Source organism: Leucoraja erinacea, chromosome 4 (assembly GCF_028641065.1).
Source record: "Leucoraja erinacea ecotype New England chromosome 4, Leri_hhj_1, whole genome shotgun sequence".
In the NCBI taxonomy this organism is placed as follows: Eukaryota; Metazoa; Chordata; class Chondrichthyes; order Rajiformes; family Rajidae; genus Leucoraja; species Leucoraja erinaceus.
In genome coordinates, this window is record NC_073380.1 from 98236087 (window position 1) to 98259407 (window position 23321).

At 42.8% G+C, this 23321-nt stretch overlaps 1 protein-coding gene across 1 annotated transcript in view; it reads right to left on the reverse strand.

Annotated features, from left to right (window-relative positions):
- LOC129696714 (V-type proton ATPase subunit C 1-A) overlaps positions 1-16895 on the reverse strand; it is a 52066-nt gene extending 35171 nt beyond the window's left edge. The window contains exons 1-4 of the mRNA XM_055634841.1: positions 16704-16895; positions 9002-9175; positions 5595-5662; positions 3649-3734 (exon numbers count right to left, since the gene is read on the reverse strand). Of these exons, the coding sequence (XP_055490816.1) occupies positions 3649-3734; positions 5595-5662; positions 9002-9133 (286 nt within the window). The 5' untranslated portion in view covers positions 9134-9175; positions 16704-16895. The remainder of the gene's footprint in view (positions 1-3648; positions 3735-5594; positions 5663-9001; positions 9176-16703) is intronic.
- Positions 16896-23321: the final 6426 nt, after the last annotated feature.

The following is a 23321-nucleotide window of genomic DNA, read 5'->3' on the forward strand; positions in this document are numbered from 1 at the left end:
ACTGCAGTAGAACCTCTCTGCTCCTATACTCAAATCCTTTTGCAATGAAAGCTAACATACCATTCGCTTTCTTTACTGCCTGCTGCACCTGCATGCCTACCTTCAATGACTGGTGTACCATGACACCCAGGTCTCGCTGCATCTCCCCCTTTCCCAATCGGCCACCATCTAGCCTGTCCAACCCCTTAAGAATTTTGTAAGTTTCTATAAGATCCCCCCTCAATCTTCTAAATTCTAGCGAGTACAAGCCGAGTCTATCCAGTCTTTCTTCATATGAAAGTCCTGCCATCCCAGGAATCAGTTGGTGAACCTTCTCTGTACTCCCTCTATGGCAAGATTAGCCATAGCTGAAACAGTGCTGGAATCTGTAGAAATAAATGGTAACATGGATACCCACAAAAGAACTGCAATTGCCATCATGGTCTAGCTTGGCCAGAATGCTCTGACCACTAAAAACAATTTCCAAAGCTGAGTCACAGAAGTCGAACATCATGATTTCAGAAAAAAAACTACAGCCAGTGTTTTACTTGAGAAAGGAAGAAGCTTCTTGAAGAATATAAAGAAAAGGTTGACCAGTGAAGTTGGAGTAATGGCATGCTTCTCCTGGAAGATGTGGAAGATCAGGGACACTAGAAGTGTCCCCGATGACTACACATGTCGGAAGCACATCTAGCTCCTGAATGACCGTGGGAGAGAACCTCAGGATGATCCGCAAGAATGAGAGCATCGTTGATAGGAGCTATAGTGAGGTGATCACACCCAAGATGCAGGCAGAAAGAAGAAGAGTGACCCCTAGGAAGGGAAAAGAAAGTATGCAGAGAGTGCAGGAATCCCCTATGGCCATTCCTCTGGAAAATAGGTATACCTTTTCAAATATTGTTCACAGGAGAGCTGCAGCAACAGATAGGTCCGTGTCACCATGTCTGGCTCTGAAGCACAGCAGGGCAGAGTGGAGACAGGGAGCATGATTCAGATCAAAGTTGTCATGGTTAGGGGGACAGGCAGTAGATTCTGTGGCCACAAATGGGTCTCTAGCATGGTGGCTTGCATCCCTGGTGCCAGCATCCAGTATGTCTTGGAACGGCTGTAGAACATTCCCAAGGGGAGGGTGAACAGCTTGATGTCAGTGTACATTTGCACAAATGACACGTAGGAAAAGGGATGAGGTCCTGCAGAGCAAATATAGGGAATTAGGCAAAAGGTTAAAAAGCAGGATTTCAACAGTAGTAATCTCTAAATTACTCCCAGTGCCACATGTTAGCAAGAGTAAGAATATGAAGACAGGACAAGTGAATGCATGGCTGAGGAGTTGGAGCATTGGTCAGAGATTCCTATTTTTGAATCTCCTCGGGTTACTTGTACAAAGGGGACAGAATGCACATGAACTCGAGGGGCATAAATATCAAGGCAGGCAGATTTGCAAGTGCGACCAGGGAGGTCTTAACTAGATTGGCTGGTGGAGGGATTCAAAGCAATAATGAGATAGTTGGGAGACAGAAAGTCGATACAGACGTCAATGATAGCAAGTTCGGTGAACAGGGCAGGCTGGAGCACGGCAGGGGCTTGTGGATTAAATTGCAGCCTTTCCTGCCGGGGACAAGGCCGGACCAGAGCTCCAGCAGCGGCAGCGCAGCACTGGATACATCGTAGAGCGGGTGATTGCATACCTGGATCGCCGTTGAAGCTCCGGCGTGTTGGGCCTGCTGCTTCAACATCGGACCTGTGGTTCGTAGAGCTTCCAGCGCGGGCGGCGCTGACTTCAACATCGTGGAGTCCTGGGGCCCTTTGCCGAGGGCCGCCAGCGCTGAATCTCCGCCTGTGGACTTCGGGAGCCGCGGACTCTGATAGGAGGTGGCCGATTCGGATGTCCAACCAGCTGAGGATGTCCTCCAGTCCTGATGTCGGACTTCCATCACCCCGGTGAGCGGGCCTGAACATCAGGCCGCCCGTAGCGGCGACAGCGGGGGTTCGGGAGCCCCCCGACCACGGGAGGATAACAGAGGAGGATGACTGAATTTTGGAGTCTTCCCTCACAGTGGGAAACTTTGATCCCGCTGTGTGGGAATGTGACAATTGGTACGTGACAAATAAATGTATTCTGTATCTTGTATCTGAACTGAAGGGAAGCCAATATCAATACAGGCACTTTTGTAACTCAGCAGGAGAGGCAACATATCTGAAGAGAAGGAAACATCACCCATTCTTTCTCTCCAGAGAAGCTGCCTATCCCGCTGAGTGACTCCAGCATTTTGTGTCTATCTTCGATTTGAACCAGCATCTGCAGTTCCTTCTTACACATATACCCTTTTTATTGTTCAGCTCCACCCATTATAAACTCCATGGATGAACCATTAATAATGTCATTTATGATCAACATTTTGCAAGTGTACTATAGGCACAAAAATAGTCAACGGGAATTAGACGAACAAATATGCCTGGAGTTTGCAGGCAGCTATAATACTTGGGGATTTCAACTTTCCCAAAATAGACTGGAACTGCCTTAGTGCCAAGGTTTTGGACGGGGTGTAATTTGTCAAATGGGTGCAATAAATTTTACTCAGGCAAAATGTAGAAGGCTCTACAAGGGAGAGGGCAAAGCTGGATCTGATCCAAGGAAATTGAGAAAGGCAAGGGACTGAAGTATCCATGGCGAGACATTTGGAACAAGGGACCTCTGTTTTACTAGCTTTAAAACAGTTATGAACAGGGTGGGCCCACAAGTTCCAATTCTGAATTGGGGAAAAGGACTATTTTGATGGTATTAGACAGGAACTCGCTAGTTAATTGGAATAAGTTTCTTGCGGGCAGAGCAACGTCTGGAAAGCGGTGTGAAGACAAGAGTTCAGAGTATGCATGTTCCGGTTAGGGTGCATCCCCTTTACTCCCATGCAACGGTATGATCATTGTAAGTAGTTGAAACAAAGAACTACAGATGATGGTTAATACACAAAAGGAAACAAAGTGCCAGAGTAACTCAGTGGGTCAAGCAGCATTGCTGGATTGGAGACATTGGCACTCTTGTTCAGACTGATTCAGTCTGCTGAGTTATTCCAGCACATTGTGTCACTTCACCTTCAAATTAGGCGCAATGCCGTTGGTCTGCACCAGCGAGACCTTCTTCGCCCGCCGCATGTTCCGGTGAAACATCTGTTGTTGTGGCTCACGTTGTAATTTAGTTTAGTTTATTGTCATGTACAAAGCTGGAGAGAGGCTGAGGGGACAGAGCCATGGGAGGAAGATACGGTGGCAGTCTTGCCGGGATCAGACAAAGCGCCGGCCAACAGGAAGAAACAGCAGCAGGTGGGAGGGGAGGGGAAGGGAGCCCCACGATTACCAACCACAACCTTTCAGTGGCAGCGGTCCAAATAAAGCGCTTTCCCCAGAGGCTACTACATGAGCTGTAACGACAGCCGCATCATTCGAACCATGCAGTGGATGAAGAAGCGCTCGCTGGTGCACCTTCCGAGTCAGGGGTACATCAATCAGCAAATCCAACCGCTATATCCGAAGTCAGTTATGAAAGGTATTTTCTAAAACGCAGGTTTACTGTATTCACACATGCATGGCTAAAATTCAATTCCTACAATGGGTTTAAAAAAAGGATTGCAACCAAAAACGTGCAAAATGTTTCAATTGTTTTCCATTTACCTCCACTGGCCAGAAGGTTCTCTTGCACTTTGTCCCTACTGTCTTCCAACACATCAGCCATATACTGGGCCACTTTCTTCACCACACTGAAAACATCAAACAGATCATGGATTATGGATTTAAACAACACATTAGGACATATACTGCCCTCTGCTATGTTCCACCCAGTGAGCTGTCTAATGAAACGTTAAAGCATTTTGAATGCAAAAATGCAGCGACAGATAACTAATGTAGGACAGTACAAGGCCAAGAGTAAAATGCCACCAAAACTGAATTCAACTGGTAATCAGTGCGTCAGGGAATAGAACAAAAGATTGAGTTGTAAAAATCCATTCAGTTCACCCATTTCTTTTGGGGAACTGTTTAAAAAAAAAAAAAATGCAGATCCTGGAAATCTAAAATAAAAACAGTTATTCTAAGTAAATCTTAAAGTGCAAAAAACTAAAAAGCATCAAACTTGAGTAAGAGCCCTGACCCGAAACATCATCCATCCTTTTTGCTCCAGAGATACTGCATGACCTGCTGAGTACCAACACTTTGTGTCAATCTTTGGAATATACCAGCATCTGCAGTTCATTTATACACATAATAAATGTGCATATAGTGAATTAATTATTGACAGTACCAGTTTCAGACAAGATTTTTCATTGTACCTATACATTATACTTGTGCATAGGCCAAACTCGATGCGATTTGACATGGCCGTTTTACAACTTATTCTCCCATCTGTGCCTCATCAGTAAATTTAACAACCATACCTTTTTTACCTTCATCCAAATCATGCCGAGCCAAGTCAGCATCTCAAGCTGCAACCTAAATCACATTACTAAACCACAATACAGGTGCACAACCTTTTATCCGAAAGCCTTGGGACCAGACACTTCTCGGATTTCGGAATTTTTCGGATTTCGGAATGGAAGATTTTTAGCATAGATTAGGTAGGTAGCGCGGGCGGCTTGAAAAGTCTGGAGCGGCTGCCTTCTCCCCGGAGAATCATTGTAAATCATTGCTTAAATGTTAGTCAGTTAGTTTGGAGAGATTTTATGTGGTGGGGGGGTGAAGGGGAAAACTTTAATTCTTAGTCCCCTACCTGGTCGGAGAGGCGGGGAGCGGGCAATGCCTTACCGGGTCGCCGTGCGGTAAGCTCCGGAGCGCTGTGGCCGCTTTTGACTGCAACATCGCGGAGCTGGGGCTAATGTAGGACGTCCAAGGCCGCGGGCCGCGCTGGATTTGGAGCGCAACGCGCAGCCAGGGGTATCAGTTGCCGGGGGTCGGTTGTAAAACCGGCGCCGCCCATTTCGGCCGGGAACTGCCCGCAACCCCAGCTCCGCGATGTTGGGAGTTGGCGGCCACAGCGCTCCGGAGCTTACTGCACGGCGACCCGGTAAGGCATTGCCCGCTCCCCGCCTCTCCGACCAGGTAGGGGACTAAGAATTAAAGTTTCCCCCTTCACCCCCCGACCCCCCCACCCTTCACATCTTTGCCTTCCAAATCTAACTGACTAACATTTAAGCAATGATTTTACAGATGTTTAATTGTCTCCCCGGTCTCCGGGGAGGAGGCAGCCGCTACAGTAGTACAGACCTGGGTTGACCGTGGGTCGTTTCGGGTCAAGTTTTGCGCCAAACGCGAGCTTTGGTGTGCAGACGACATCCTGGAAAAAATGTCCGGTGTTAGGAGCTTTTTGGTTTCCGGAATTTCGGATAAAAGGTTGTGCACCTGTATTATAAACCTAACCAGAGCTTGACACACAGGGCTGGGTTCTAAAGGGTCCAATTCAAATAGCCACACTCCAAAGAGAACTGCACACAGCCACAATTAACCAGTTATCTACATATGTAAATTAATTATTACCACTATTTTGTTTTTAAACCAAATGCTTCCAAGAGGACCAGCCAGAAGTACTATAAATGTAGGAATTAATAATATCTCATCAATGAACTTACCCCTCAACAAATGAGTCCAACTTTGCTAGCTCGTCAGATAATCCCACCAAGACATCTAACGTTCCAACCTATTGGAAGGGTGAAAATCTCATGTTAAAAGGTGTATAAAAGAAGTGACAGCGTTATAAAAAGATGAAGATCCTAATAAGTAGGTGATTTCCTGGGCAATTATGGGTATTTTTCTAAAAAAAGAAAATTCCTCCTTTCAGCATTTCTGTACTTTGTCCACAACATGCCACCATAGCAATATTACATAAATTAAATTTGAGAATTTCGTATGTTCATAAGACTTTCTCTTTACTAACTTCTGCCCCCCTGACTCTCTTGAATTTCAGGCATGTTGCTGTTGCCTTTCACTGTGAAGACTGACACGCAAAAAAAAATCATTCAATTCCGCTGCCATTTATTTATTCCTCATTATCACTTCACCAGCATCATTTCCCAGTGGTCCAATGCCCACCCATCCCTCTCTCTTACTCTTTATATGTCTGAAGACATTTGCCTATCTTCTTTTATATTATTGGCTGGCTTGCCTCTATATTACATCTTTCTCTCCATATTTTAGTTACCTTCAGTTGGTATTTAAAAACTTCCCAATCCTCTAAATTCCCACTAATCTTTACAATATTATATGCCTTCTATTTTAGTTTTATGCTGTCTTTGACTTCTTGTCAGCGAGTTGACTTAATCTCCCTTTAGAATCTTTCTTCCTCCTTGGGATTAAAAAATCCTGTAAATTCCCAATTATTCCAACATTGCTGCTCCACCATAATTCCTGCTGGAGTCCCTTTCCAATCAACTTTGGCCTACCCCTCCCTCATGCCTCTGTCGTCACCTTTTACTCAACAGTAATGCCGAAAATCTGTTTTCATCTTCTCCCTCTCAAACTACAGGTTTGTTACACAATACCAAATCCAGAATTGGATTATCCCTCATAGACTCGACCACAAGTTAAGAAGCTATCTCGTAGGTACTGTACAAATTCTTTCTCTTGGGATCCAGTACCAACCTGATTTTCCCAGTCAACCTGCATATTGAAAACCTCCATGACCACAGTACCATTGACTTTTCTTACATGCCAATTGCATCTCCTGATTTAATTTGTTCCCTAAATCCTCGCTACTTTTCGTAGGCATGTATACAACTCCCATCAGGGTCTTTTTCCCCTTGCAGATTCTCTGGTCCCCTCACAAGGATTCTACATTCTCTGATCCTATGTCATCCCTTGCTAAGGACTGCATTTCATTCCTTACCAGCAGAGCTACCCCAACAGCAAAACCAAATTGCAGGTATCTGAATTTTCTAATTCTTAAATTCCCTTCCTAATTCTCAAATCCATGTATCAAAATATTTAGGGGGGGGGGGGGGGGGGGGGCATAGTTTGTTTACAAAATAATATAACTGGCAGACACTTTTTGTCAAACACAACACAGTGATGAAAATATCAAATTTTAATCAAAATAAAAGTGAATTGAGTATCACAACACTGAAGGAAATCATTTGTCCATGAGAAAATGTAATGTACAGATACGGATTCCAAAAGTTAGTGCTTGGGTGAGTCTGCTTCTGCAGGGGAGAGATTTCCTCTCAGCGCCAAGAATGACTGCAGCATGAGCAGCAGGAAGGGCATGATTTATTATCCATTCCTATTTGCTCAAGTACTTACATTATCATTGATAGCAAGTTTTTCTTTAAATACAAGCATGCGTCAATACAGTAAACCCTTGGTACAACGGACCATGGGATGGGGAGTGGTGTCTGTTATTACAGATTATCCACTATAACCGAGTAAGACATTATCATTGGATGTCGTTGAAACAAAAAACTGCAGATAATGGTTAATGCATGAAAAGAGACAAAGGCTGGAGTAACTCGGGTCAGGTAGCATCTCTGGAAAACACAGCAGATGAAACCAGGTCCCTTCTTCACTTCTTCTGCTGTGTTACTCCAGCACCCCATGTCATTTCATCTTAAAATTAGGCGCCGAAGCTCCTCCCCATCAGCTATCTTTGCCTTCAGCCGACACAACCCCCAGTTGTCAGCTCCGCCCTCAGTCTGCCACCAATATGCATCCGGCCACTGCAGGGCCCCTCCCCTCCCATTCCCTCCACTCTCCTCCCACCTTACGCAACCTACCCCCTCCACCCTCTCTTCACCTCTCACAGCCTCCAGCACCCTCCAAGGTGGAGTTTGTCAGTGACTGGGGAGAAGAAGGGGAAGTGGAGGGGAAGCTGAGTGGACAGAACAATGGGAGAAGGTGGTGGAGGAGGCATTAGTGGAGCAACGAGGCGACAGGCCGGAAGGAGTGGCAGCTCATTAGAAGGGAGGGAGCCCCACAGTGACCGAGTGTGTCCTGTTGGCAGCAGCGGCCCGAAGAAAGTGACATCCCTAGCGGCTACAACATGAGCCACAACAACATAAACCAACATACGATAAACTGGACCATTCGATGGGTGAAGAAGGGCTCGCTGGTGCTGAAGCGTGGCTGTGGATGTCTGCGAGTCGGGATGGTATTGCCAGGTCAGTCTGCTATGACCAAAATCAGTTATAAAGGGGTCCATTAAATGAGTACTGAATATTCTAAGCTTTAAAGTTTAAATTGTTCAGATTGTTCTTCATTAAGTATTCAAGATAAACAATAATGGAGCTAAAATACTGAACTTCAATAATTCAATTTTAAACAAAAATTGAATTTATATTGAAAATTCTATCAAACAAACTAATATAGTCTCTGTTTAAGTTTAAGAATAAGGGGTAGGCCATTTAGGACTGAGATGAGGAAAATCTTTTTCACCCAGTTGTGAATCTGTGGAATTCTCTGGCACAGAAAGCAGTGGAGGCCAATTCATTGGATATATTCCAGAGAGAGTTAGAGTTAGCTTTTAGGGCTATATTTAAGAGGGAGTTAGATGTGGCCCTTGTGGCTAAAGGGATCAGGGGATATGGGTAGAAAGCAGCAACAGGGTACCGATTTTGGATGATCAGCCACGATCATATTGAATGGCGGTGCTGGCTCGAAGGGCCAAAAGGCCTACTCCTGCATCTATTTTCTATGTTTCAATGTTCTTTGCCAACAAGAAATATGACAACATACAAATAAAACGTGTAAAGTTTCTCCATTGCTTTTTGTTTATTTGCATTCACATTGGAACGCACTGTAACACAACCAAATGACAGCTTCAATGTCAATGGGAAAACTATCTTTCAATGGGATTTTTAGATAATCTCTATTGTCAGTTTCCATTCTGGAATTTAAGTATTGGAGATAAACCCAATTCCTTAAGAGAGAATATGTGGTTTGATTGCTTCGAAAATATGAATGAAGGGACAGGTTGTAAACATATATCATTTTCTATCTGATATTTGGTTTGCAAGGTCTTTAAACAAGTTCTCATTTTGTCACTTACCTTCAAATCTGGAATTGCAAACTTGAAGTTTGTAGAGAGGTTATTGCTCCTCGAAGTTGTAACATTCAATTTGTCCCATGTCTGTTGGCATGTTTTTTCTCCAGGAGCAGATATTAACCAGAATTCTGTCATCCTCAAATAAGTAGATGACTTGTGAAGTCAATAATCGATGTACTGAAATAAGATAATAAAATGTAATGAGTACAATGGCAACTCAGTGTTTCACCATACACTTCAGTAATTAAAATGATTCCAAATGTGTACATATTTAAAATTTATCATTCATTCAAAAGAAAATCTCTGAGAATTTTGGACATGCTCAGACGTGAGAACATTGCAACATCCTTTAAGTTTACACTATCATCTTGTTATTTAAATTCTCCCATCTTTCACCCGACCCAATATATCATTTGTTGTCGCAACTCTCTATTTTGTCCACATCCTAATATTTTCTTCAACTATTCTGATAAAGAATCTTCAACCAGAACTTACAAAATTCTTAAGGGGTTGGACAGGCTAGATGCAGGAAGATTGTTCCCGATGTTAGGGAAGTCCAGGACAAGGGGTCACAGCTTAAGGATAAGGGGGAAATCCTTTAAAACCGAGATGAGAAGAACTTTTTCCACACAGAGAGTGGTGAATCTCTGGAACTCTCTGCGACAGAGGGTAGTTGAGGCCAGTTCATTGGCTATATTTAAGAGGGAGTTAGATGTGGCCCTTGTGGCTAAGGGGATCAGGGGGTATGGAGAGAAGGCAGGTACAGGATACCGAGTTGGATGATCAGCCATGATCATATTGAATGGCGGTGCAGGCTCAAAGGGCCGAATGGCCTACTCCTGCACCTAATTTCTATGTTTCTATGTTTCTAGAACCTCACATTCCCTCCAAGTAGCTTTCAGGGTATTTAGATTACATTTGGAATCACAGTTAAAACATTAAGAAAGGCAGCATCATTTTACACACAAAGCTCAATAATGTTATCAAAAAGAACCAAATATGTTTTATTACTGACAAAAGTTATTACGATTAACAATTATTCCTCAATGAGAATCCCTTTTTGGAATGGTGACCTAGTATGTTCCATGGCCACAAGAGAGCACAACAGGGCTTTTTTAAGCTTGTCTACCAGAGGCAACACTAATGCAGCACTGCTTGAGGTGTACTCAAATGTCAGACAAAGATAATGTGCTCAAGTCTCTAACTTGACTTAAAAAACAATCTATAAATGGTTAAGTGCGCTACACAGAATTGTGGTTGCCTCGACTAGCACAACCATGCCCCAAAATATACATCCCAAATGGAATTTCATACCATAATTCAATAAGAAAAAATAGTAATAATACGAATATAGAACAAGTAATAGATTAGATAATTGGTGCTCAATATTTCTGTTTTGTAAGCAGCAGCATGAACATTTTTTTCATTTATTTTTTATAAATCACCCAATCAGTACTACGCTTGAGCATATAGTATTTTTTTTTCCATTCTGATTAATTAAAAAACATAGGGTCTCCACAACCACTGCTAAAACCAACCAGCTGAAGGAACTCAGTGTGTCAAGCAACGTCTGTGGAGGGAAATGGACAGTCAACATTTCAGGTCAAGATCCTTCCTCTGGACCCACTGAGTGCCTCCAGCAGATTGTTTTTCACTTAAGATACCAGCATCCTCACTCTCATCTCTATTTTGTTGTGTTGCTCCCAGAAAATTAGAAAGATGTGAACAATTTATTTCCAATAAAAGTCCATTTTATGCTGGATGTAGCAAATCCTTACAAATTTTAAGGTGAAATGTAGGAGGTATACTACAATTAAACAATCTGGCCTTTTGGGATTTATGTTCAGAATTTGTATCTGTGCAAAGCTCCAATTGTTTCGCTGTAAATTACGTTTAAAATAAAAATAACAGCAGATGGTCACAGGAAGAACTAGGCATCAGATATCAACAGTCACCTTAAACTGTGAATTAATACTGATACATGATGTCTCTCTTTGCAAAAGCAGTGACTAAAGTAATAAAGGACAATTGTATTTTGAGTTCTGACTTAAAGCTACACTGGTAGTCCAACAAGTGACATTTACTATACAGACAAAAATGAGGAAAACTTTGCAGGGATTCCAAACCTGCAAGAAGGAATACATATGTAGATGTGATTTTGCTGTGGTCAAATGCTTACCACACAATTTTACTCACAGGCAGGCACTATTTTGAGGTTTATAACATGCTCAAACTGTTGGTTTTGTTAGAATCAGTTCCTTTCAAAGCTTTGAAAATACGAAGGTAAAAGAAACTAAAAATCACAAAATGTATAATTCTCTCCCCTCAGTCAACAGCAGATAATAGTCACTTGATTCTTAGACTTCTGCATTTAATTCCAGGAATTGGAATGCCAAAGAATACTTGAGCAAAGAAAACTAAAAGAGGAGTAAAATCCTCAGTAAAATATTAACAAATCATGTGTATGTGCCTTGTATTGAACATTTCTATAATGTCATGTAATTGCTTTGTAATGTAATTACAGACTTCAGCTTTGCACTACTACTATGGTTAATCAGTTTTAATTTTTTTGATGATATGTTAACTATGTGTATTGCATTTATGGACCAGTTTAGCTGTTGCAAGTAATAATTTCATTATTCTGTCGTCAGCACATATTGCACAATAAATGAAATCTCTATTTTTTCACTTCTTGAAAAAAAGTAGCAACTTCCCCATTATTAATTTACCAAATCTTTGTATTTCTGATTTCATTTTCCCCTCTTCCCTCACTCAAACCTATTCTTCTTAAACGTTTTATCAAATGTGCACTCCTTTTTGAAACCCTGATGCACTATTTTCTGAATTACACCAAGTTGATTACAAATTTTAAATCATGACAAAATAAAAACAACTCGCATTAAAAACATTTAAATTGCAAAGCTAACTGTGTGATCAGTGGAATCAAACACTTGATTTTATCTCAAAAGAAGCCAGACCAGATGACATTTCTATCTATTCCTACTGGGAACAAAAAGAATTTAAACATCACAGATCTTCAAAAACCTTTATTCAATCGATGCAGGTCCATGTTAAAATTCCTGGGTTAATTCCATTTCCAGCAGAATTAAATGCTTAATGCTTTTAAAGTTGCTCTTTAAAAATGTTGCATTAAAGCAGAATGCTTGATATAATTTTTATTAAACAAAATGTATAGTTACTGGTGAATAGGGGTAAATGTAAAGGAGCAGATTTTCAAGCCGCTTTATATTAGCCACTAACATAAGCAAAAAAACCATAGGTGCTTACAAGTTTCAAATCCCATTCTTTAATAACTACTATGATTATGCTTATGAACTAAAAACAAAAATATTTGGATGTAAAAATGCTGGAGAAACTCAGCAGGTGAGGCAGCATCTATGGAGCGAAGGAAATGGGCAACGTTTCGAGTCGAAACGCTTCTTCGACCTGAAACGTTGCCTATTTCCTTCGCTCCATAGATGCTGCCTCACCCGCTGAATTTCTCCAGTATTTTTGTCTACCTTCGATTTTCCAGCATCTGCAGTTCCTTCTTAAACAAAAACATTTGGATGACTGGCAATTTCCGACAGACGTCATTTTCAGAAGCAAATTGAAATGTCACCTTAAAAATGACAAACAAGTTCACATGAAGAACCTGCAACTAAAAGCAAAATCCACCAATGATACCAGAATAGGCTGACATCATAATCACTGCAACCTTTTCCATTACACGGTGAAATATATTACACTTTAACATGGTCAACCAATTTATTTGCAATGTCAAACAGCAAGCATAATGCTTCAAGCCACTCCAAAAATAGGATGCTAGAATGGACGTGGGTTTGGGAGCAAGAAAGTAACTTAAATAAATGGATATGGAAGCAAATTCAAATCTCTACACAGTCCATTTCTTCAAATCAATGATGACTAGAGATGCTGAAAATTAAGTCAAATATTTTATGGTTGAAAAAGATGTTAGCTTAAAATAGGTAGTGCATTTAGTGCCACGAAGGAATCTTACATTGCCAGACTCAAACTTCAATAACATACATGTTGAAATTTTGCGTCATGTTTCCGTTTGTTTCCATTTATCTACTAGTTTTATTCCATCAAAATTGGTTGATTAAGCAGATAGTTCAATTGAATAATTGGATACAAACTATAGTGATGGTTTTATATATATATACTGATATGTACAAATGAAAGCAAGTGGCATGCTCTCTTGCCCTTTCATGAAAAAAAATTCTGATGCAATTAACATGCCAAACATCATGCTTCCAAGTACAACAAATACCATTTGTAGCCACAGCTGTTTGAGAAGATTTTTAAATGTAGAATAGGAATATGGTCAAAATGAATTTTCACAAGATATTCAGCAACATGCCTCGTAAGGAACTGGCCAGAAAGTTTGGTATTTGACACGAGTTAACAGAAGCATGGCAGTCGGTGAAAATAATGAATGAATTACTGAAATAAGGTATTTTGCAGAATGGTCTTCTGCCCATATTTCATACCATCTGCAATCAGTGCTCCATCCACTCTATATTTCAGTATGCACAGGTAAATAATGTTAACTATTAGCAAGTCAAATCATTTGACAATATAGACAGGGATATTGAATATATATATAAAGCAAGATAAAATTCTTAACAGGAGACAAGAGACTGCAGATGCTGGAATTGTGAGCAAAATGCAAACTGCTGAAGAACTCAGTGGGCCAGGCAGTATCTATGGAAGGAAATGGACAGATGACATTCTAGGTCAGGACGCATCGTCAGATGAAATAGCATAACAGAATAGCGATGCGAGTGATAGAAGAGAGTTAATGCAAATACAGACACTCCCCCATTTACATAAAGATTACGTCCTGCAGATCATTGTGTAGTCGGATGTCACACAAGTCAGAAATGGAAGTGTTACCGTGCACACGTAAATTTATTATTCGATGTAGAGTCCACGGGGGTGCTCTAACGTGGAGACCAGGGGGGTGTCAGTGGGCTTAAAGAATTGTTTATGTAATGATAGTTTATGTAAATTGCCAATTACGCAAGTCAAGGAGTGGCGTATATTTAATAAATAAGAAGGAAGAATGGAATGTAGAATCAATCCAAAGGCAAAGAAATTACTGTACAAAATCATCAAGGGATTTAAATATGTTAACTTCCCCATAGTGCAATCACAGGCACACAAAGTCTTGGAAGCCAGTATGACTGTTGGCTTGTAGAAGAAATGCAGACAAGCTAACTAAGCTAAATATGATTTAGAACAGAGTTAAGGGCAACACATAAAACAGTGGGCACCCTGTTGCAGAAATAATAAACTCAAGGAATATATACTCAGATGGGTAATGACAGAACTGAAAAAAATGCTAATGTTCCACTAAAGTCCATTCCGTCTGCTGCAAACTGCAGACAGACATGGAGATAGAGAGGAGCAAGGAGAAATCTCACAATACTGCAGGTTATCATTGAATGGAATAAAATGCCTGAAATTCTCTTTGGAAAACAATTACATTTTGAGACAACTTTCATATAGTTATAAAGACAGAGAAAACTTCCCTCGAATACAAGTAAAAATCTTAATATCTGAGGTCTTTACAAAATAATTCATGATTCTAATGATGTTTGCAGATGGATATCAGCAGAAGGGGCATACGTACAGTGGTAGAGTTGCAGTCTTTTACAGCACCAGCCACCCTGTATCGATCCTGACTACATGTCCTGGCTGTGGAGTTTGTACACTCTCCCTGTGACCACAGGGTTTTCTCCCACACTTCAATGTTATACAGATTTGTAGGTTAATTGGCTTCAGTGAGGAAAAGTTGTAATTTGTCCTTAGTCTGTTGGATAGTGTAGTGCACGGGGTGATCGTGGTTGGTGTGGTCTTGATGGGCCGAAGGGCCGAAGGGCCTTTTTCCACCCTGTATCTCTAAAGTCTAAAGGGCCTGTCCCACTTGGCGATTTTTTTCAGCGACTGCCGGCATCATTGACTGACACATTAGATCACCGAAAAAGTTGTGGCGTGACGACGTATTGACTCGTGGTGTTTTTTCAAACGTCTCAGCATTTATTTTTGTCGCCGCTGGATTTTGAAATGTTCAAAATCGTCTGATGACCCTGATATGATGCCAGCAGTCGCCGGAAAAAAAATCGCTAAGTGGGACAAGTCCTTATCCTTCAAAAATACAAATGAATTATATCAGAATCTGCAATGAGGTGGATTAAGAAGTCGTATCCCAAAGTTTTCTGAACAGTTGACTAGTTCAGGTGTTAAACTGGCCCAAGCATGTACCAAGATGTTTATAGATAAATAGCATGCTGTTTTGGTGAACCGAGTTGCCACATGGATAAAAAGACACCAAAAATACGGAAATTAACTCGGGTCAGGCAGCATGCCTGCAGATCATGGATAGGCAATGTTTCAGGACAAGACTCTCCTTCAGACCGATTATAGTGGGGGGAGGAAAGTTGAAAGAGAGGTGGCAACTGAAAAACCTGGCAAGTGATAAACAATAGGTGCAGGAGTAGGCCATTCGGCTCTTTGAGCCAGCACCGCCATTCAATGTGAAGACGGCTGATCATCCCCAGTTGGGTACAGGTGAAGGGGAGGTTTAGATTGACATGGGGGGGGGGGGGGGGGGGGGGGGGGGGGGGGGGGGACGGGATTGTGATATAAATGTCTGCACATCAAGGTGGGGCACAAGGAAAAGAGAGGGATAAAGAGGGGTGGCAGGAGTTTGTAGGTTAACCTTTTGTAGGTTGTAATTAACCTTCTTAACTCGCCTAAAACTGGAGAATTCAATGTTCACACCATTGGGTTGTAGGCTACCCAAGCAAAATGAGGTGTTATTTTCTTATTAAAACCCACTTTGGTCTTGCACGTGACCTTTGTTTTATGATAGAAGGTCTCTGAAAATTAACACAAAATAATTATCTTGTTCTGATTTAACAGCGAAAGATGTCGCTGAGTTGGAACTGAATAAGCAATTTTAAACATTGCTATAGCAGTAATTAACAGCCATGTGCTCAGATATATAGATCTCAGTAAGGCCAAAACCAATTAATGATTAATGCCCCGTTTGCAAACGAATCTAATTAACGTTGTATTAAATGGATACTACCTGTTCACATTTGAAAGGATATTAGCGTTCCCTTAAAATACTACAACTTGACAAGAATTGTGACAAGAATTCCTACTACCGTGAGACACCTCTCGTGTTATCTACACATCTTCTACAAACCCCGATGACAACACAACACCAGGTTTCCACCGACTTAAATGAACGATTACTATATTTTTAATACTCAGCACGCGTGACAAACAGCTCAGTGATTTCCCTAGTTGAGGAAAGCAGATTTTGAGCGATTGCTTAATTGCCTCTTCCACTTCCCAAAACCTTCGTGCGTTTTTTTCCCCTCTGGCGTGGAAGAGACAGAAGAAACAAATACGCAAAGAGAAAATATGGGGCAAGTGCTCCTGAAAAATTCAAAGCCAATGAAAGGGACAACCCTGGCACCAAGACGCTCGTAGAGAGAATGAGAGCAAATAGGGGCAAGTGGTCACCGTCTGTCTCCCCGCAGGGTTCGGGCCTTGCTCCTGCACCCTTCTCCCCTTTATTTATCAGACAGACAGACAGACCCAGCACGACCGCATCGACTGTCCAAACATTCGGGGACTCGGGCGGGGAAACGAGGTCGAGACCTACCGGTGTGAGCGGGTGGGGGGCCGGGGCCGGGGCCGCTGCTGGTCGGTTGGTCGGTCGGTCTCGCCTGCGATGCGATCTGTGGCTGTTCCGCTTCACATCGCCCGCTGTCCTCCAGCAGCAACAGGAGCAGCAGCAACAGGAGCAGCAGCAGCAGGAGCCCCGGTCAGGCGCTGTCAGCTGAGCCGCCGGCGCAGGCGCACTTCCTGCTTCCGCCTCGGCCTGGAGCCGGGGCTACGCACGCCCGTCAACGTCCCGCGCGCGACGTCACCGTTCCCGGGCGCGAGCTTGCGTTACGCAGCACGTCACCGTTCCCGGGCGCGAGCGAGCTTGCGTTACGCAGCACGTCACCGTTCCCGGGCGCGAGCTTGTGTTACGCAGCACGTCACCGTTCCCGGGCGCGAGCTTGTGTTACGCAGCACGTCACCGTTCCCGGGCGCGAGCTTGTGTTACGCAGCAACAAGGTCGGCGCACGAGCGTCGCTGCTGTTGCTGCACCAGGTGGCTGCGACCCGCATTCATTCCGCGAGACTGCGCACCTCGTCACTGGGCAGAGCCCGCGCACCTCGTCACTGGGCAGAGCCCGCGCATCGTTGCCCGGCGAGGGAGGGAGTGGAGCAACCGAGTGGGGGAGGGTGCGGTAGGGGTGCGCCCCCCTCCCACGGTGGGGACCTTTTGAAATGTAATCTATTCATATCATGTTTTAGTGCATTGTAGATGTATGATTTCAATGCTTTTTGGTTTTAGAATTTAATATTAGATCCTTTATTTGTCATTCAGACCTTGTGGTCTGAACGAAATGTCGTTACCTGCAGCCATACGTACAATAATAAACCACAGAACAGACAGTAAACACAAATTAACATCCACCACAGTGAGTCCACCAAACACCTCCTCACTGTGAGTAGCAATGTTACAAAATTTTGAGATTTAAAAAATCAAGTCTGCAATTTATCCCATCAGATAAAACATAACAATAAGTTTAATTTGACACCTAATTCACTTTCATATCTCAAGTAATAAAAATGTTATGGCCATTTTCATACTCGGAAATTAGCATCTTGTTCCCTATTGATTTTCTATGGACATAACAAAAAAGCTGTGATCGTGGACAGTCAAAAGCCCATAACCTTCTTAAAAATTAAGAGAACTGAATGAAATTTTCAGTTATCATAGATTGAATCATTCTGAAACAAATATAAAATAATCTTACTTGGATGACCTGAAATTAAAGCATATAATTAGTTAGTTACCCAATTGTAGCTAATTTCAAACTTCAATTACTAGTCTAAACATCTATCCATTTCTTAATAAATGATTAACATTTTTAAATAGCCTAAGTGTCCAAATAACATTCACAAATAATTCACAATAAAACATGATTTTTAAATCTCAATTACATTAATTTATAGGCCAAATGGAAGGATTTTAGTGTTCAATTGCTGTAAATTAAAGTCAATTTAAAACGGCTTTCTAGTGGGTTCCTGTGAACGCGCTGGTTTAGAACGTTCACATTGCGCTGGATTTGTGCCCTCAAGTGCCCAGAAAAATACTGCGGGATATAAAGAGCCCAAAATGAACTACTCGCTATAGAAAACTTTATATACAGGGTTATATACATGCCCCATTTAATGTAAAAATAAGGTACATACCTTTAATTGTTTGCTTTATAAAACTCTGGGGCTGCGAGAGGTTGCGGAGTGAGAGAGTGATTTTTAAACTACTATAAATATTATACAAGGCCATAAAAACGAATAATACCTTTTGCGACGGGGTCTTTCAGCGATTTTCCATTAATGATTTACTAGGCTGAACATTTTCGATTGGAACAGCCTAGTAAAAATCGCGTTTTAAACCCGCCCCCTCAAAACAGCGCCAAAATCACACACACGGGGTGGGGGCAGATGCTCAGCCACGATTCAGGTAGGTTTTGTAACATACCTACTGTGATGGTTCAAACTCTGCAGCCCGGGGGTGGTCGAATCAGCCGCCCTCCAGTCCAGCGGACGCAGCTGTTGACGATGTCGTCGACTGGCCCGCGGCCGAACCCCGGACTCAGGCCGCCGCCGCCAGAACACCGTCTCAGCCACCGGAGCACCGTTCCAGCCCCGAGCCAGGCCGCCCTCACAGGAGCGTCTCAGCCCCGCGCCAGGCCGCCCTCATGGGAGCGCCGTTACCCTCGAGCCAGGCCGCCCTCACGGGAGCGTCTCAGCCCCTCACGGGAGCGCCGTTACCCTCGAGCCAGACCGCCCTCACGGGAGCACCGTTACCCTCGAGCCAGGCCGCCCTCACGGGAGCGCCATTACTCTCGAGCCGGGCCGCCCTCATGGGAGCGCCGTTACCCTCGAGCCGGGCCGCCCTCACAGGAGCATCTCAGCCCCTCATGGGAGCGCCAAGGTCGCCAGCTCCGTCATTAGGCCTCAGCGCAGACGGAGGCAGAGAAGGGGGATACGACAAGAAAGTTGCATTCCCCCAAAGGGAGAGACAGAAAGCCCTGTTTCAACCCCCCCCCCCCCCCCCTCACCCACACACACATAACACAAACCTAAAAAACAAAAACTTAACTAAACAAGACGAAAAAAACAACACAAAAAAGTAAAAACAAACGGACTGCAGGCGAGCCGCAGCCGTTCACCAGCGCCGCCACTTCCGGAAGTGTTTTTAAGATAATGTAGGGCCGACATGAGAGATAGGAGCAGGTGATTATTATTTTTGTGACTGCTCGACCTCCAACAACTGGGGGATAATAATACAGGCCATCCCCCACCTCAAAAAGTGGGGGGATATTTCCCCTGCCCCCCGCGGATCGACACCACGGTACAGAAAATTTGACAAACAATTTTTTTTAAATGTGTTATAATTTCAAGTGCTATTTTTTTTGTAGTTGGAAAAAGGGACAAGAAATTATCATAATTCTTGATTTAAAAAAGTCATACAAATTATGTTTTGCTGGTGAAAAAAAAATCAGTATTTTGAAAGTATGCGTTCTCCTTTTGACGTATATTTCATTTTGATTTGAATTTAGAATCATTAAACCATAACATTAATAAAGGGGGTATATGTTGGTGGAAACATTACTTTTTTTAAAGTAACACGTGAGAAATCTAAAATGCATTAGAAATATACATTTCAATGCACTGCCCTCTGAGGTGAATCGAGGACCAGATTTAAGGTGAAGGGGAAAAGATTTCATAGGAATCTGAGGGGTAACCTTTTCCACACAAAGGGTGGTGGGTGTATTGAACAAGCTGCCAGAGGAGGTAGTTGAGGCAGGGACTATCCCAACATTTAAGAAACAGTTAAACTGATACATGGATAGTACAGGTTTGGAGGGATATGGACCAAATGCAGGTAGTAGAGCTGGGACATGTTGGCAGGTGTGGGCAAGTTGGGCCAAGTTCCCTCTGCCCCGGCTCTTAAGTTCCCACGACCAGGTTGCTCAGAGCATAGCAGCGCCTCATCCAAAGCTGGAGAAATTGAAACATGTTTAGCCAAAAAAGTGGGGGGGGGGGGGAAGGGGGGCTGCAGTCTCCTGTTCCGTGGCCCATGCTGGGTGACATCTCTGGGATGGCTTGCTGACAAAGAATGTTACTTCTGAAGTACCCTCTCACATCACGAAATAATGATTTTTAAAAATCACAAAGTGCTGGAGTAACAAGCAGCATCTCGAGAGAGCGACGATAGGTGACATAATTGGGTCTGAAGGGTCCCGACCCGAAACATAATCTCTCCATGTTCTCCAGAGATGCTGCCTGACCGGCTGAGTTGCTCCAGCACTTTGTGTCTTTTCCTGTAAACCAGCATGTGCAGTTCCTTGATAAAGTAAACTTAAAATAATCAAATTGTACCTATAATAATAATAAAGCAGACAATAAATATGAAGAGTGTGAAACAGCATAATGATGCAAAGATTGTAGTAAACAATGCAAATTAAAAACGTTGAAGTACATTAAAGGACTATCCAAATTAGGTACCTTTACGAGTAAGCATATGCCAGCACCTCGAGGATGGGGCATGAAAGAGTTGATTGGTTCAGGAGTCTGATGGCAGTGGGGAAGAAATATTTGTTACGAGACGAAGTGCTCCCTGTCACACTGGAGGCCTGGTCCCCCAACTCAACCCGTTCCCCAACGCAATATTCCACTGCTCACCCGTTTCAGATGCAGTATAATGTGGATAAATGTGAGGTTATCCATTTTGGTGGCAAAAACAGGAAAGTAGACTATTATCTGAATGGTGGCCGATTAGGAAAAGGGGAGATGCAACGAGACCTGGGTGTCATGGTACACCAGTCATTGAAAGTAGGCATGCAGGTGCAGCAGGCAGTGAAGAAAGTGAAACGTATGTTAGCATTCATAGCAAAAGGATTTGAGTATAGGAGCAGGGAGGTTCTACTGTAGTTGTACAGGGTCTTGGTGAGACCACACCTGGAGTATTGCGTACAATTTTGGTCTCCTAATCTGAGGAAAGACATTCTTGCCATAGAGGGAGTACAGAGAAGGTTCACCAGACTGATCCCTGGGATGTCAGGACTTTCATATCAAGAAAGACTGGATAGACATGGCTTGTACTCGTTAGAATTTAGAAGATTGAAGGGGGATCTTATAGAAACTTACAAAATTCTTAAGGTGTTGGAAAGGAGAGATGCAGGAAGATTGTTCTCGATGTTGGGGAAGTCCAGAACAAGGGGTCACAGTTTAAGGATAAAGGGGAAATCTTTTAGGACTGAGATGAGAAAAACATTTTTTTATACAGAGTGGTGAATCTCTGGAATTCTCTGCCACAGAATGTAGTTGAGGCCAGTTCATTGGCTACATTTAAGAGGGAGTTAGATGTGGCCCTTGTGACTAAAGGGATCAGGGGGTATGGAGAGAAGGCAGGTACAGGATACTGAGTTGGATGATCAACCATGATCATATTGAATGACAGTGCAGGCTCGAAGGGCCGAATGGCCTACTCCTGCACCTATTTTCTATGTTTCTATCCTGAGAGTGATGCCGTCTAGAGCTATGACCCTGGTAGGACCACCCATAACGGTAAGGTCGAGGGGGAGGTCTGTGACATAGAGCAATCGAACCAAACCCTCAACAGTGGAACAGCCGGAGGATGATGGCACACTTTAGTGGAGCGTCACAACGGCTGGGAGAGCGGAAGATGACTGCAGTAGAAAAGGGTCTCGGGTTGGCTTGGACTCCATTACACAGATCTGTCAAGAACCATGTGGTGGCTGTCTGTGCTCCAGTCTCCCCATGTTAAACAAAGTCACGCACAGGCGTCCTCCATATAGTGAATCCACCTAACACCCTGGATTAAGTCCTATGGCGATCAGCAAGTAGCGACGGGGGCAGGATTGTGAGATCTGGAAGCCCCTAGTCATGAGCTGGCACATCAGGCGGTGGGTGTTAGATTCAGCCGCTGGACTCTTAGAACGAGGCAGAAGAGTCCTTCGGCAGCTGCACCCACGACTGAGCAGTCCTCTTTAGGATCCACTCTACTCACCTCTCTTGGGGAAAGGGCGAGAAAAGGTGCTCCAAAAATAGCCTGCCTCAAACTTAGCGACTGGATTACCACGTCCAGAGGTACACAGAAATATGAATATAAACTTTAGTATAATAAATATAGATAGATATAGAAAAATTACTTGGACGTAAGTGTAAAATGGGTTAGTTCATAAGTTTGCAGACAACAGCAAAACTTGTAGAACTGTGGAAAGCAAGTAAAGACTGTCATAGGACACTTCAGGATATAGGTCAGTTACAGATATGGGTGGAGAAATTGCAAATGGACTTCAATCCAAGCAAGTGTGAGGTTTTGCACTTTGTGAGGTCAAATGCAAGGACAAATCACACAGTTAACGGCAAGACTTTTAACAGCATTGATGTAGAGGGATCTTGAAAGTGGCAACAGAATTAGATAGAGATTAAAATATGATAAATGACATGGTAGCCTTCATTGGTCGGGCATGTCAAGAAGATAATTTGCAGCTTTTCTTCCAGTCACTTTCACAAGATCATGACAAGATTTTATTGCCATCATTAACGGGCCTTGGCAGACAGAGCACAAGTGTTTGGCGAAATGGTCGCCTCATTCTCCTGAACCCTTTCACCCATATCCCTCTTTCCAGCTTCACATTTAATTTCTCCTTTCACAGTCAAAGCAAAATAAAACAAATTTACATTTGTTACAAATCCAAAAGGAATAAAGCCAAGTTTGGAACACAATTTGAAATTGTGATATACTAAAAGATATTAAAATAACCCCAAAAAATGAACAAACAGTTAAAAAAAAAAAAATTGAGGATTAGCAATAAAATATAATAGAGCAAATTTTATTTTAAATCATATAATTTCATGAAATACGTGCCTTGAAAGTGAAGCTTCTGTCAGGAAATCTACAGTGGAAGCCAACTTTTGAACAGAAACATTTATCTCCTTCTCTCTCTAGTCCTCTGTTCATTTTGCACATCATAATTCTTGCCAAACACTGCTGTTCACAGTCCTTCGCTTCATACCACAACATAACCAGAATCCTTCCCTACTCCCACAAGTTTTCATTCTTCAAGTGGGTGTTCCAACACAGAAGTGCTCAAATTACAAAGCTGTAAAAAATATTGGGGAAACCA